Source organism: Plecotus auritus (assembly GCF_963455305.1).
Source record: "Plecotus auritus genome assembly, chromosome: 8".
In the NCBI taxonomy this organism is placed as follows: Eukaryota; Metazoa; Chordata; class Mammalia; order Chiroptera; family Vespertilionidae; genus Plecotus; species Plecotus auritus.
The window spans coordinates 42,694,820-42,707,726 of record NC_137782.1 but is presented as its reverse complement, the minus strand read 5'-3'; the positions used below and the strand labels follow the sequence as shown (position 1 = coordinate 42,707,726).

General features: G+C 36.0%; 1 protein-coding gene across 2 annotated transcripts in view; it reads left to right on the top strand.

Moving 5' to 3' along the window:
* ATP9B (ATPase phospholipid transporting 9B (putative)) overlaps positions 1-12,907 on the top strand; it is a 141,231-nt gene that overhangs the window by 35,825 nt on the left and 92,499 nt on the right. For both annotated transcript variants that reach the window (XR_013961383.1, XM_080683641.1), the window contains exon 7: positions 7,440-7,491. Coding sequence is in view for 1 of the 2 variants with exons in the window: in XM_080683641.1 (XP_080539767.1) it covers positions 7,440-7,491 (52 nt within the window). In the remaining variant the exon portion in view is untranslated. The remainder of the gene's footprint in view (positions 1-7,439; positions 7,492-12,907) is intronic.

Sequence of the window (12,907 nt, the reverse complement as noted above, 5' to 3'; positions counted from 1 at the left end):
AACTTCTTATTACAGATAGATATACAGGCAGTCCTCGGGTTATGTCGGATTCGATGTACATCGTTTCATGGTTACGTCGCCATCTCCCATTTATTTATTAAAAAAAAAGTTCCGTCATTTCGACATATGTACATATGTGCTTTATGTTTTTTATTATTTATTTACCACAAGTAAAGGTCAGGAATTGTTATCTTTCTTTTAAATGTTTTTTACTCTTTCACTTCATTACTGTTGTGTATGTGCTCCATGTGAGTGATGTAGGTGCTTATGTAGATGGATTCCGACTTAACGGTGAAAATTGCGTTAGGTCGCACCATAGGATCGGCTCTCCGACGTAACCCGAGGACCTACTGTATTACACATAATTATTGGATATTAATTCTTATAGTTAATAAGAATTCTTATGGTTAATAAAACTTAAAGAAGGAAAGGTAAATGGAAGCAAAAGAGGATTAGAAAGAAAAAGTTTAGGTCTGTGTAGGAAGAGACCATTAAAAAAAACCCCACATTGGTCAGAGGTGGAAATCACTGGGCTGCTGGTGGCCTGGGGTGTAACCGAGTAGGCTAACCGCATGGTGGTAGTTGTTTCTCATGCAGTCTTCCCTGAGGAACCGTGACTCAATGGACAGTCTTTTTTTAAAAATTTTAATTAAGGCTCAAGAACAACTTTTAAAAATATATTAAATAAGTTTTGGAAAAGCCTCTTACAGAGTAGTGGGAGCCCTAGTGCCAGTTGGCGTGCAGGCCACATAGGAGCATACAGCCTGAGCCATCTGTGCAAGATACTTAGTACAAGAAAGTCATCCTCCTCAAGACACTGCTACATTAATCTGTACCGAGAATGATTGAGGTGTGTTTGATTTGACAAAACTAGATGAAATTAAACAGACTGATTTGCAACTCATTTACATAGTATTCATTTATATGGATACTATAAGTCAGTAATTTTTTATCCATTCTTAGATTTTCAGGTGGTTCCTATTGTAAAGTGCTATAGTGAACATTCTTGTACATTATATCTTTGCACATTTCTATAAGACAAATGGTAGTCATATAAATTTCGATGCAGTTCTTTAAAACATCAACATTGCCTCACAGGTTTTTTGTTGTTGTTGTTTTTTAATATATTTTATTGATTTTTTTACAGAGAGGAAGGGAGAGGAATAGAGAGTTAGAAACATCGATGAGAGAGAAACATCGATCAGCTGCCTCCTGCACACTCCCCACACACACTGGGGATGTGCCTGCAACCAAGGTACATGCCCTTGACCGGAATCAAACCTGGGACCCTTGAGTCCGCAGGCCGACGTTCTATCCACTGAGCCAAACCGGTCAGGGCTGCCTCACAGTTTTTGTGGTCAGGAATCTGGGTGCAGCTTAGCTAGGTCTTCTGGTTCCAGGTCCCTCTCAAGGCTGCAGTCAAGGATCCATCAGGTGGCTGTCACCTTCAGGGCCCACTGGGCCTGTTGGCAGAACTTGGTGCTGTGTTGGACTTAGGACCTCAGTTCCAAGGACATTGGTTCGAGGCCTTTCCCATTTCTGGCCAGATGGACCTCTCTACAGGGCAGCTCACAGCTAGCTGCCAGGGAGCAGGTGACAGAGGGCTTGAGGGTGCTGGCTGCAATGGACTCCTGGCTGTGAGACCTGGTCCCATCGCCTTCAGTTTTCTTTTCGATGTTAAGAGTCTGCCTTGTGTTGTGGGGTTGAAAACCGGGGTAGAATCTGTGAATCCTCTCTTATTTTCAGTACCATCCATGATAGGAATGGAGGGAATCACTTTATTCTTGTAAAAATCATCTGTAAAAGCCTACAGCTGGCATCACCCTCAGTGCATGTCAAATGCCTTTCTTCTGAGACTGGGCACAGGGCAGGCGTTTGCTCCTATCACGCTTACTCAGCTCGCATTTCTAGCCACTGAATAAGGCAAGTAAAGGAAACAGAAGGAATTCAGATTGGAAGGGAAGAAGTAAAAGTGCCCCTATTTACTGATGACATGATTGTGTATGTAGAAAATCCCATGCGATCTATAAAAACTCCCAGAACTAAAGAGTTCAGCAAGGTGGCAAATTATAAGATGCACATTCAAATGCCAGTGCCATTTTTATATACTGACAATGAACATGTGGAAACTGAAACTAAAAGTGCAGTGCTCTTAGTCACTTCTGTGAAAACACAATCTTAGCTATGCCGGAGATAACGTGTGTTCAGGAAAGTGATCAAAGGTCTGAGTAAAGAGGTACATTATAGTCTTGGAATGGAACATTCCACAGTTTCCCCAAAATTGATCTGTAAGTTTACGGTAATAAACTTCCTATCAAAATCTTAACAAGGTTTTGTTTGTTTGTTTTTTAAACAAAATAAGCTTATTTCTAAAACTAATTTGGCAAGGTCCAGGCCCTAAAGTGGCTAAAATAGTCTTGGCAAGGAGAGTAAAGGGAGAAGAATCACTCTTCCCAAAGTTAAGGCATCCTACCTAGACACATTAATAGCATGGTGTGGAAGAAGGAGAGAACCAAGATCAACGAAACATTAGAACCCAGAAATAGACTCACCCAGATATGCTCAAGGGTGTTTGGCAGAGTGCACAGCAGCGAAAGTGGAAAAAAGCCAGCCTCCCGGAGAATGAGGCTGAAGCTGTTTGGGCATCTGTGGGTAAAAAAGAACCTTACTCGATAAGTGTCACACTTTATACCAATATTAAGTCAAAATGGATCATGGATTTCAATGTAAACTAGAACTGTAAAAATTTAGAAAAACATAGGAAAAATATTCAGAATCCAGGGCAGGAAAGTAGCTCTTAGACTGGACATCAAAAGCACAATGCAGCAAAGATAAAAACACTGATAAATTGCATCTCATTAAAATGAAAAACTGTGCTTAGTGAAAACACATGTCAATATGATGAAAAAACAACCTACAAACTAGGAGAAAATATTTGTAAACCACATCTGACAAGGATTTGTACCTAGATTATGTAAAAGCTGTTAAAAGCCAACAGGTAAAAAAAAAATCAAATTAGAAAATGAACAAAAAATATAAAGAGAAATTCACCAAAGAAGATATATAGGTAGAAAATAAGTACATGAGAAGATACTCTGTATCATTGATCACCTAGGACTGCAAATTAAAGCAATGAACTATCACTACACATGTAGCAGAATGGCTACAATGAAAAATGGTGCCAGCACCAAATACTACAATGATGTGAAAAGTGGATTACTTATATATTTCCTGTGGGAATATCAGATGTTATAGTTATCTGGAAAATCATTAAGTCTCTTAAAAAGCTAAATATGCAAATATTATGTAACCCAGCAATTGAACTGTTGAACCTTTATCACAGAGAAATGTTAATTTAAGTTGGCACAAAAGCCTATCCATGAATGTTTATACCTTCATTATTCATAATAGCCAAAAACCTGAAATAGTCCCGATATCCCGACTGGGGATGATCAGAGAAACTGTTGTCCATCGGATCATCCTGCACCACGTGAAGGAGGCAGAGGTCCTGCTGTCATGGTGCTCATAGTCTTGAGGGGAGGGAAAGATAAAAAGTATCTAATAAGCATTTGGATTTATCAAGTTTATTTATAAGTGACTCATAGAAAATGAAACATGATAAGGGAATAAAGAGTAATGGTTTGGAAACGCAATTAAAGAATTTCATTAACAGTAGCATAAAAAATAAAATACTTATAAATAAAATAAAATTATTTTTCAAGAATAAACAGAAGTACAAAACATATTTGAAAGCTATAAAAAATTGTGGAAGCATATTAATAGATCTAAGCACATGGAAAGACATCCCATGTTTGTGGATTAGAAGTATTAATATTGTTAAAATGGCAACACTCCCTAAGTTGACCTATAGGTTCAGGGCTATCCCTTTCAACTTTCCAGTTGACTTCTTTGCAGAAATTGACAAGCTGATTCTTAAATTTATATGGAAATGCAAAGTTCCCAGACTAGCCAATATAATTTTTAAAAATTGAACAAAATTGGAATAGTAACGCTTTTTCATTTCAAAACCTTATACAAAGTTATGGTAATCAAGACAGTGAGGGCCTGGCATAAATTCAGAGTTGAGAGTCCAGAAATAAAGGTGTAAATTTATGGTTAATTGATTTTTGACAAGGGTGCCTAAAAATATTCAGTGGGATTGGGGTGTGATTGGGTGGGTGCTTTTTTTTTTTTGCCCAGTACAATTAATGAAATTCTTCCATTTTGCTAGTGTAGTTGTAATTCATTTGCTTTGTTGTTACATAGTATGCCTTTTGACCATTCTGCTGTTGATGACTAGTTCAGTTGCTTTTAATTTTTGCCTATTGGGACTTTTGTTTCTGTGGTGCCATGCCTGGGCTCACCTGTGCTGCTGCATTTGTGGAATTGTTGGATGTGGGGGTACGGGTATGTTCCACTTTAGTAGATACTGCAAATAGTTTGCAAAGTGATGTTTCAAATTATTTTGGAATCAGCAATGTGTAAGACTTCCCATTGCTCTACATGTTTGCCAACACTTGGCATCATCAGTCTTTTTAATTTAGCATTTCCAATATGTATCTAGCAGTTGTGGTTTTAATGTGCATTTCTTTGAAGACTAATAAAGTTGGACACCTTCTTGTGTGATTTTGGATGTCTTTCTTATTTGGAAAGAGCCTGTTAACATCTTTTGCCATTTTCCTTCTCTCTCTCTCTCTCTCTCTCTCTCTCTCTCTCTCTCTCTCTCTCTCTTTATATATATATATATATATATATATATATATATATATATATATATATATTTATTGTTGAAAGTATTACATATCTCTCCTTCCCGCTCCCCCCCCTCCATTGCCCTCTCTTCCTCCCCTCCAACCCCCCAAGCCTTCACCACCCACTGTCTGTGTCCTTGGGTTATGCATATACGTATATGAGTTTCTTGGTTTAGAGGGAAGAGATCAACCAATCAGCCATTTTCCTTCTGAGTTAGCCCTTTTCTCATCCCTTTATGGTCTTTATGTATTCTGGATGTGAGTCCTTTATGTTGCTTTCCTTCCTGGGGTGTGCTTTGTTGAAAAAAAAATCCTTAATTTTAATGAAGTCTACTTCATTAATCTTTGCATTTATAGGTGTGTGGTTTTGTAAAAAAATTTTTGGTGATGGGGAAAAAGTCATTTTTCCTTCCAAAGCGTTGTGAAAATATTCCTCTATATTATTGTTTAGGAATCTTATTGTTTGGACTTTGACTTTGAGAAATATAATTCATCTGGAATTGATTTGTGTTTTGATTGAAGTAGAGATCAGGTATTCTCCCCCCTCCCTGTGGGTATCTAATTTTCTCAACACTATTTCTTGAAAAGACCATCATGTCCTAATAGATCTGCAGTTTTATCTCCCTGCTAAATCTGGAGTCTTTCCATGTTTGGGATTCCTTCTGGAGCCTGCACTTTACATTGGTGTAATTATCTCTCTCTGTTAAATGCTACCTTGCCCTCATGCTTCTACTTAAATATTTTCGTTTTGCTGTATTGTAAACTCAACTCTCTATGTTTCTGACATTTGTCTTGGTTGTTCTTTTGCATTTCCTGTAAATATTAGCAATACCTTGTTAATTCCCACCAAAAACCATGGCAAGATGTTGGTTGGGTTTGTGTTGAATATATAGGTCAATTTATGAACACTTGACATCTTTGCAATACTATACATTCTAGTTTTGAAACCTGATACATTGTATTTTTTTAGGTTTTATTTAATTTCAGTAATATTTAATAGGTTTTTTATAGAGCTCACCAATCATTTATTAGTTTATTTTTATTAGTTTTTTCTTATTACTGAAATGGGAATATTTGAAAAATACTTATTTTCTTGCTGTTTGTTACTGATATATATGAATATATGTATGTAGGTGTATATACATATATTTGTTTTCTGTGTCATTAATTTTTATTCCTATATTTGTTTACATCCTTGTACTTACTTTGTGGCTCATTGGCTTTTTTTTTTTTTTTCTGCTTTCAAATGGACATTTAGCTCTTGATGTTTTTAACCTCTCTGTTTTATTGTGTGCATTTACTTGTATACATTTTCCTCTTCACACTTTCCTGACTTTGGCTGTGTTCCACATATTTTGATGTGTTGAGATTTTATTACTCTTCAATTAAAAATATTTTCTAATTTCCATTGTGATTTCTTCCTTGACCTAGGAGCTCTTTAGATATTAATAATTGCCCTTCTTCCTTCATATTAGAAAGAAGTAGCTCTATCCTACAACATACTTTTTTCTGTTTTAACAACTTTTATTTGTTTTTATTGCCTGCTGACTGATACTTTTTATCTTTCCCTCCCCTCAAGACTATGTAATAAAAAAATCCATTTCTTATATCATGTGTAGGAAAATCTTTATGAGGTCTCAAAAAATATAAATAATTCATGAAATTATAAGAAGTATTCTTATAATTTTTCTTTAGCTTTATTGAGTTATTGGTAATAATGATTAAATGTATGATTAGTAACTTATAAAAGTTTTTATGTGCCATACAGTACGTTTGAGTTATTTTTCCTTTTCTGCTTTATAAAAGAACACCTCTTCAAATTTGTGGAATTTATTTTTGGTTATTCAATTTTACATTTATTCATTCATTTAAAACAGTGGTTCTCAACCTTTCTAATGCCGTGACCCTTTAATACAGTTCCTCATGTTGTGGTGACCCCCAACCATAAAATTATTTTCGTTGCTACTTCATAACTGTAATTTTGCTACTGTTATGAATCGTCATGTAAATATCTGTGTTTTCCGATGGTCTTAGGCGACCCTGCTAGCGGTTCTCAACCTGTGGGCCGCTGCTATAGAGCCTAAGACCATCGGAAAACACAGATATTTACATTATGATTCATAACAGTAGCAAAATTACAGTTATGAAGTAGCAACGAAAATAATTTTATGGTTGGGGGTCACCACAACATGAGGAACTGTATTAAAGGGTCGCGGCATTAGAAAGGTTGAGAACCACTGATTTAAAATTTATTAAGTGTTTTATTTATGATATGCTCTGTTTTCTATGAGGCATTGTAAGAATGTTATCCCCGCTTTCTTGGGTCATTTACTCTAATAGGGAAGATATAATTTTTTTATAAGGTAATAACTTCTGTATTATGAGTTAAGGTACAACAGAGGCCACAGAAATGGCAATATTTAACATTTCTCAGAAATGGAGTAGTTTTCAAGCCATCACTAATACCATTTACATGGTACATTAATGGGGGGAAAATCTTAAAAGTCCAACTAAAATATGAATCAAAATATTCACTTTTTAAGTACAAATTTTAAATGTGAATTGCTTCAACATAAATTTTAATTTAACCTTTTTCATTATTTTACTAGCTATTTCTGTTTTGGAATGGAGTTGTGTTAATTTATAAACTGCATATAGATAATTAACATTTTATATTACTCTCTACAGAATCAAAGAATTCCATCGGACATGGTATTTCTTAGGACTTCAGAAAAAGCAGGTATTTTTATTTACATTGTTGATGATTTGGTATTTTGGCAATTTAATTTCCATTTTAAAAGGAAAAATATAACAATTTTTCTTTGAATGATAAATCATTTAATTCATTAATTTCTAAATTACATTTAACTGTTGATATTTAACACAATGACTTTACTGTATAATATGTTGTTTAAAAAGTATAATCCTTTCAGAATCTATATATCAAATGAGTGCTGTCATTCATATCCATATTGGTATCTAAATAATTAGATGATGTTATTGGAAATTTTATTACTGTTCTGCATTTGCAATTTTATTAATTAATTCAGCAAACATTTACTTACCACTTACTATATTCCAGGCACTATGTGGTGCTTAGGATATAAAAGAGAGCAAAACCAAATTGCTCCCCTTAGAACTCATGATCTGTGTATTTTTGGCAGTATACACATTGACAATAGTAATTCTCTGTTTTGTGTAGATACTGTAAGGGTGAAAAGACATGTGGGGGGGATGGGGTTGAGTGAGACCAGACCATTTGCCTAGCTGAGTTGAAGTGGGCTTCCCAGAAAAAAAGAAAAAAGAAAAAAAGATATTTGCATGACCTAACCTTTCAAGTTAGAAGGATGGAAAAGGGGTACTGAGAGGTAATGATATGGAAGCCTCATATGGTCAAGAAAACTGTTGTTGGGAATCAGGAAACCTAAAATATAGTCTGCTTTGGTCAGTTCCTAATTATATGACCTAGCCATGAGGGAAATACATTTTCATCATCTGTAAAGTCATGGGAGATTTATCAACTAACATCCAAAGTTCTTTCTGCCTTACATCTCTCACTTTGTTGAATAAATGAACAATATTTTTATAGGACGCTCAGCATATTATTATTTTTTTGTAAGCTCAGCATATGTATTATTCTATGCAGCACAAAAACTCTAGAAAGGACATAGTTACATTTTAGAGTTGCTGATTTCATTTTTTCCATTTACAAACAGCGTTTTTTTAAAGTGTCATTTTAAGTCATGAGAAAGAGGAAAAATTTTTTCTCCTTTTATCAACTGTAGCTATGTTACTCATATTGCAAGGTGAGGTTGCCATTAATAGCTCAGCTACACCTAATAATCAAGCAAACTCTGTACACTTGGCACATTTACTTTATTGTGTGAGACTTAATGGGAGGTTTTGTTTTCCCAGTGGGGTAGAGACTAGAAAGCTACATTTCCGGTCCATTTTCCTTTCCTCTTGGAAATACAGCTGGACTCCTTTTCCTGTCCAGGTAGGTGGGGTCATGTCCTGAGGGTTGGCCTTGCCTTTTACCTCTTGTAGCCACCTGCTCTTCTCCCTGCACGACTGGGCCCACAATAGCGCATGACTAGGATAACCTTAGAAGCTGCCTGAAACAGCAGAGCATTCCTTAGCTTAGGTTCCTGAATGACTATGGAATAGAGCCCACTCTCCTTCCATTACCAGATGGACTCTGTGTGAGAGAAATATTCTTCAAGTTCCCATGTTCAAGGTTTATCTTGTAAAATAGCTAGTGTTCTCTTAACACCTGCAGTGCTGTAGTAGGGAGGTCACAGCTTTGCCTTTCCCTTCACTTCTTGTTTTTTATAGAGCCTCCAGCTCAGCCATGAGAGATGAGGGCCTCTTAGGCTTTCCGGGCATGCGGGCAGCCTTGCCTGGGCAGATGGCCTTCTAGGCTCCCAGGAATGTGTTAGAGCTTTTCAAAGCCCCTTTCCATCATCTCATTTTCTAACTTTTTAAAAAAGATTTTTGTTCAGCTTGTTACCCCAGTTTTATGACCACCTGAGGCAGCAATGATATTAAGCAGTTGCCACTGATTGTTTTTTCAAACATTCCAGGGAAAACACTGTTTTCAATGAATGACCTCTGCATCAGGTCAATTCCTGTCAGGTGGTCACAGTTCTCTGGCCATGGGGTTTAGGGAGCCCTAAGGTGGGTTTGGGCCACTCAGTGGCTGCTGGACTATTGGTTTTCTCAGTACTGTGGAGCAATGGGAGTGGGGCAGAGTGTTGGGAACAGGGCAAAACACAGCTCACTCTTAGCTAGGTTTACTTGTGTTTCTTGAATAAATGCACCTGAGATTGTTGCAATTTTTTTATTATATTCCAGAGTTCTGAGTAAGTTACTTTTAACAGTTTTTGCTAATGTTTTCATACTGTTTTTGCTAGTTGTAGAGAAATGGATTTTCAGAGATTTTTTTACACTGCCATCCCTGCTGACATCACCTATTTATTTAAAATTTGTCTTTGTTTCTAAATATATTCATTATAATGAATAACAAAAATATTTCCATTAGGAAGATGCTTTTTATTAATTGTTCTTTTAATTACTGTGTTGGAATTGTATATAAGATTAAGAATATTATCCTAAATATGGTAATTGTTTTAGATGATCAACTTAAGAGAAGTACATTACATAGATTGTGTTAGGAGATAAAAAATGAAGGAAATTCAGCATTTTATAACTGGAAAATAGAAATGTCCATTTTTCAGAGGAGGAATCTGAGGGAGAACATAAATTCTTTGCTAAAGTTTATATGACTAATAGCAGTTTTGAAAATTCTCCTTAGGCATCTTAATAATCTTTTTACCGTGTCATTGTTATGCGGTAGTAAGACAGTAAGACAGAAATAGAAGTAGCACATTGGGCAAGTGAGATACTCCACTGTGTTAATTCCAGATTAATAGCATTCTGTCCAAATGGATGATGTTTCAAAGATGTCTTCTTTTATTTTTCTTTAATTTTGTGTTATATTTCATGGTATAGGGGCAGTTACTGTGTAGTGTAAGGATACTTAATATTTTGTATTTTGGAGGTCAAGGATCTCTTTGAGTATCTTTTTTAAAAAAATATATTTATTGATTTCAGAGAGGAAGGGAGAAGGAGAGAGAGATAGAAACATCAATGAAGAGAGAGAATCATTGATCGACTGCCTCCTGCACGCCCCCTACTGGGGATCGAGCTCGCAACCCAGGCACGTGCCCTTGGCCGGAATCGAACCTGTGACCCTTCAGTCCGCAGGCTGACGCTCTATCTGCTGAGCTAAGCCAGCTAGGGCTCTTTGAGTATCTTAAGAATTATTTCCTTGTGCCCCACAAAAACATACATAATATACATGTATGCTAATTTTTTAAGGTTATTAATGGACCTTATTTGTTTTAGCCTATGATTCTATTATATTCCTCAGTTTTATTCTTTCTTTATCTCACATTACAAAAATAATTACTAATTACTCATATGCAAACTTTCAAATGTCAGGTATCTGTTTCATGCTAGTTTTCTTTACTTTGTAAAATGGACCAAAAGCTTCCCTGCTGTATAGAATTTGTATAAAACCTGCTTTCAGTAAAGGATTTTTAGTTTTTGGAATTCTGTTTATATGACTCTAAGTAATTGTTTTGAGTGTCTTGATTGCCTAATTTTCAAAAGTACACATATTTAGAATTTTGTGTGTGTGTACTATCACTGCTAATATTCTTTTATTACTTTTCAGTTTTGTTCAGAAAAACCTGATAATACATTGTCTGTTATAATAGAAATCTTTAAGCCCAAGCCAACGTGAAAGTCCTAAATCTATGCAGCTCTTCGAGCCTGGACAATAGCCATGGGGCGTTTGTCAATACAGCTCCGCAAGTCTCTTCGTGGCATCATATTGACTGTGTATTAATACAGGGTATTCTATTGGGCCGTCAGCTGATTGTTTAGAATGTAAATGAAGCTGTTGATGGATCTGGTGACTGATGGCTTAAATTCCAATTAATCAATTGCTTCATCCGTTTCTTAATTCAGATCAAATATCTCCTGAATGCACACAGTTCTTTTAGTGGTATTAAGAGAAATTAATGCTTGAGAACTAATTTTCATCAATCTCTTATAAATGCCAATATCTTTTTCACTTGTCTCCTAAGTGATGACATTATAGTTTAAGTGCTGGGGACATATTACGATAGCTCAGCTGTCACTTGTTGTGGGGTGAGGGGCAGGTAAATGACACTGTACTCATCCATGTTCTCTCGGTGGTGCTATTCATCTTGCCACCAGCTTAAAAATTTCATGCGGAGTCATTAAGTCATATAAATGATTTAGAAATTAAGTTTGATGGCAAACGATCTGCTATTATATATGCAAAGTCAATGTCTATTTTTCTTTTGTTGGGCACATACTGTAGCCCATTTCTTTCAGAGCTATTGGATTCATGAATTGTTGCAGGTAGTCTGCTGATATTACAGGGTGACTTGTACAGAATATTACATATTTGTACTGCTTCTTACTGAGTCGCAGCAGTTCCTTTGTCACCACCTGGTGTGGCTCTCCTACGTGACACATATACTGGTAGATCTCAATTTTATTGTCATTAGACCTGTCCTTTCCTGTCAAATCTTGTCAATTATACAAAATAAAATCAAGCATTCATAATAAGACTGTAAGCAGACTAATTTAATAATTGATTTTTGCTGATCCTTAACTGGCATCAGTTGAAGCTTATGCTTGCTGTTAAAAAAGTTAGTAGATATAGTTCATGTAAGACAAGTCCAGTTGGTCATACTTATGCAGCTCCTTCTCTCTTTAAATCATATCCGTTACTTCAGCATTAGTAATGTTTACTGTAACTGAAAATAAATGTCAATTTCCTGTAAAATTTCAAAATAGCACATAATTATTTAACATGAAGCAAAGAAAGGCAACTGCATTGTTTCCAGTGTTTCATAAGTTATAGCAATCTAGCTAGAAAAGCTTTCACCTTTAGAAACACAGAATGTTTAAAATTTAAGAAACTCTACAGAGTCTCACCTTTTCTTATTTTATGTATTAGGAAAAAAAAACCTGGAGCAGAACTCTGGCACTGACATTTCAAAGTGTCAGTCAGACTCTGGAATCCAGTCCCTTTCACTTTACTTTTATGTTTTATATCAGATCACACACACAGGCTATGAGATAATCATGCAAATATTCAGATGATGGTTTTGTAGATACTAGTATATCTTCAGTTGATAACTGGGCAATTGGAAAATCAATCCTGTTGTGCCTGAGGAAGGTAAGCTGTTCTCTGTGACTCTCTGGGATTCATGCTGGCAATGGTGATGCCCCTGGCATAGGGTGGTTAAAGGGTAAAAATTAATGGTGCAGGGATCTCAAAGGGCACGCTTTTGGCACTGAATTGCTAGTGGTCATGATTAGCAGAAAGAACATTGGCTGGCGTCTAGTACTTTTGCCGCGTGAGAGAGCAGAGAATGCCCATGGTGTGCAGGGGCCCTTTCTTCTGCAGTTCAAGTGAACACAAAGCTGTTATGGTTGGGGTTGGCACAGTTCCATGTTAGTTTTAGAATGTGTGTTAAGTTGTAGTGGACTAAGCTATGTGAAGATACGTTCTTATTTCTCTACCTTAAATAGTTCCCCAAATTTGAGAAATA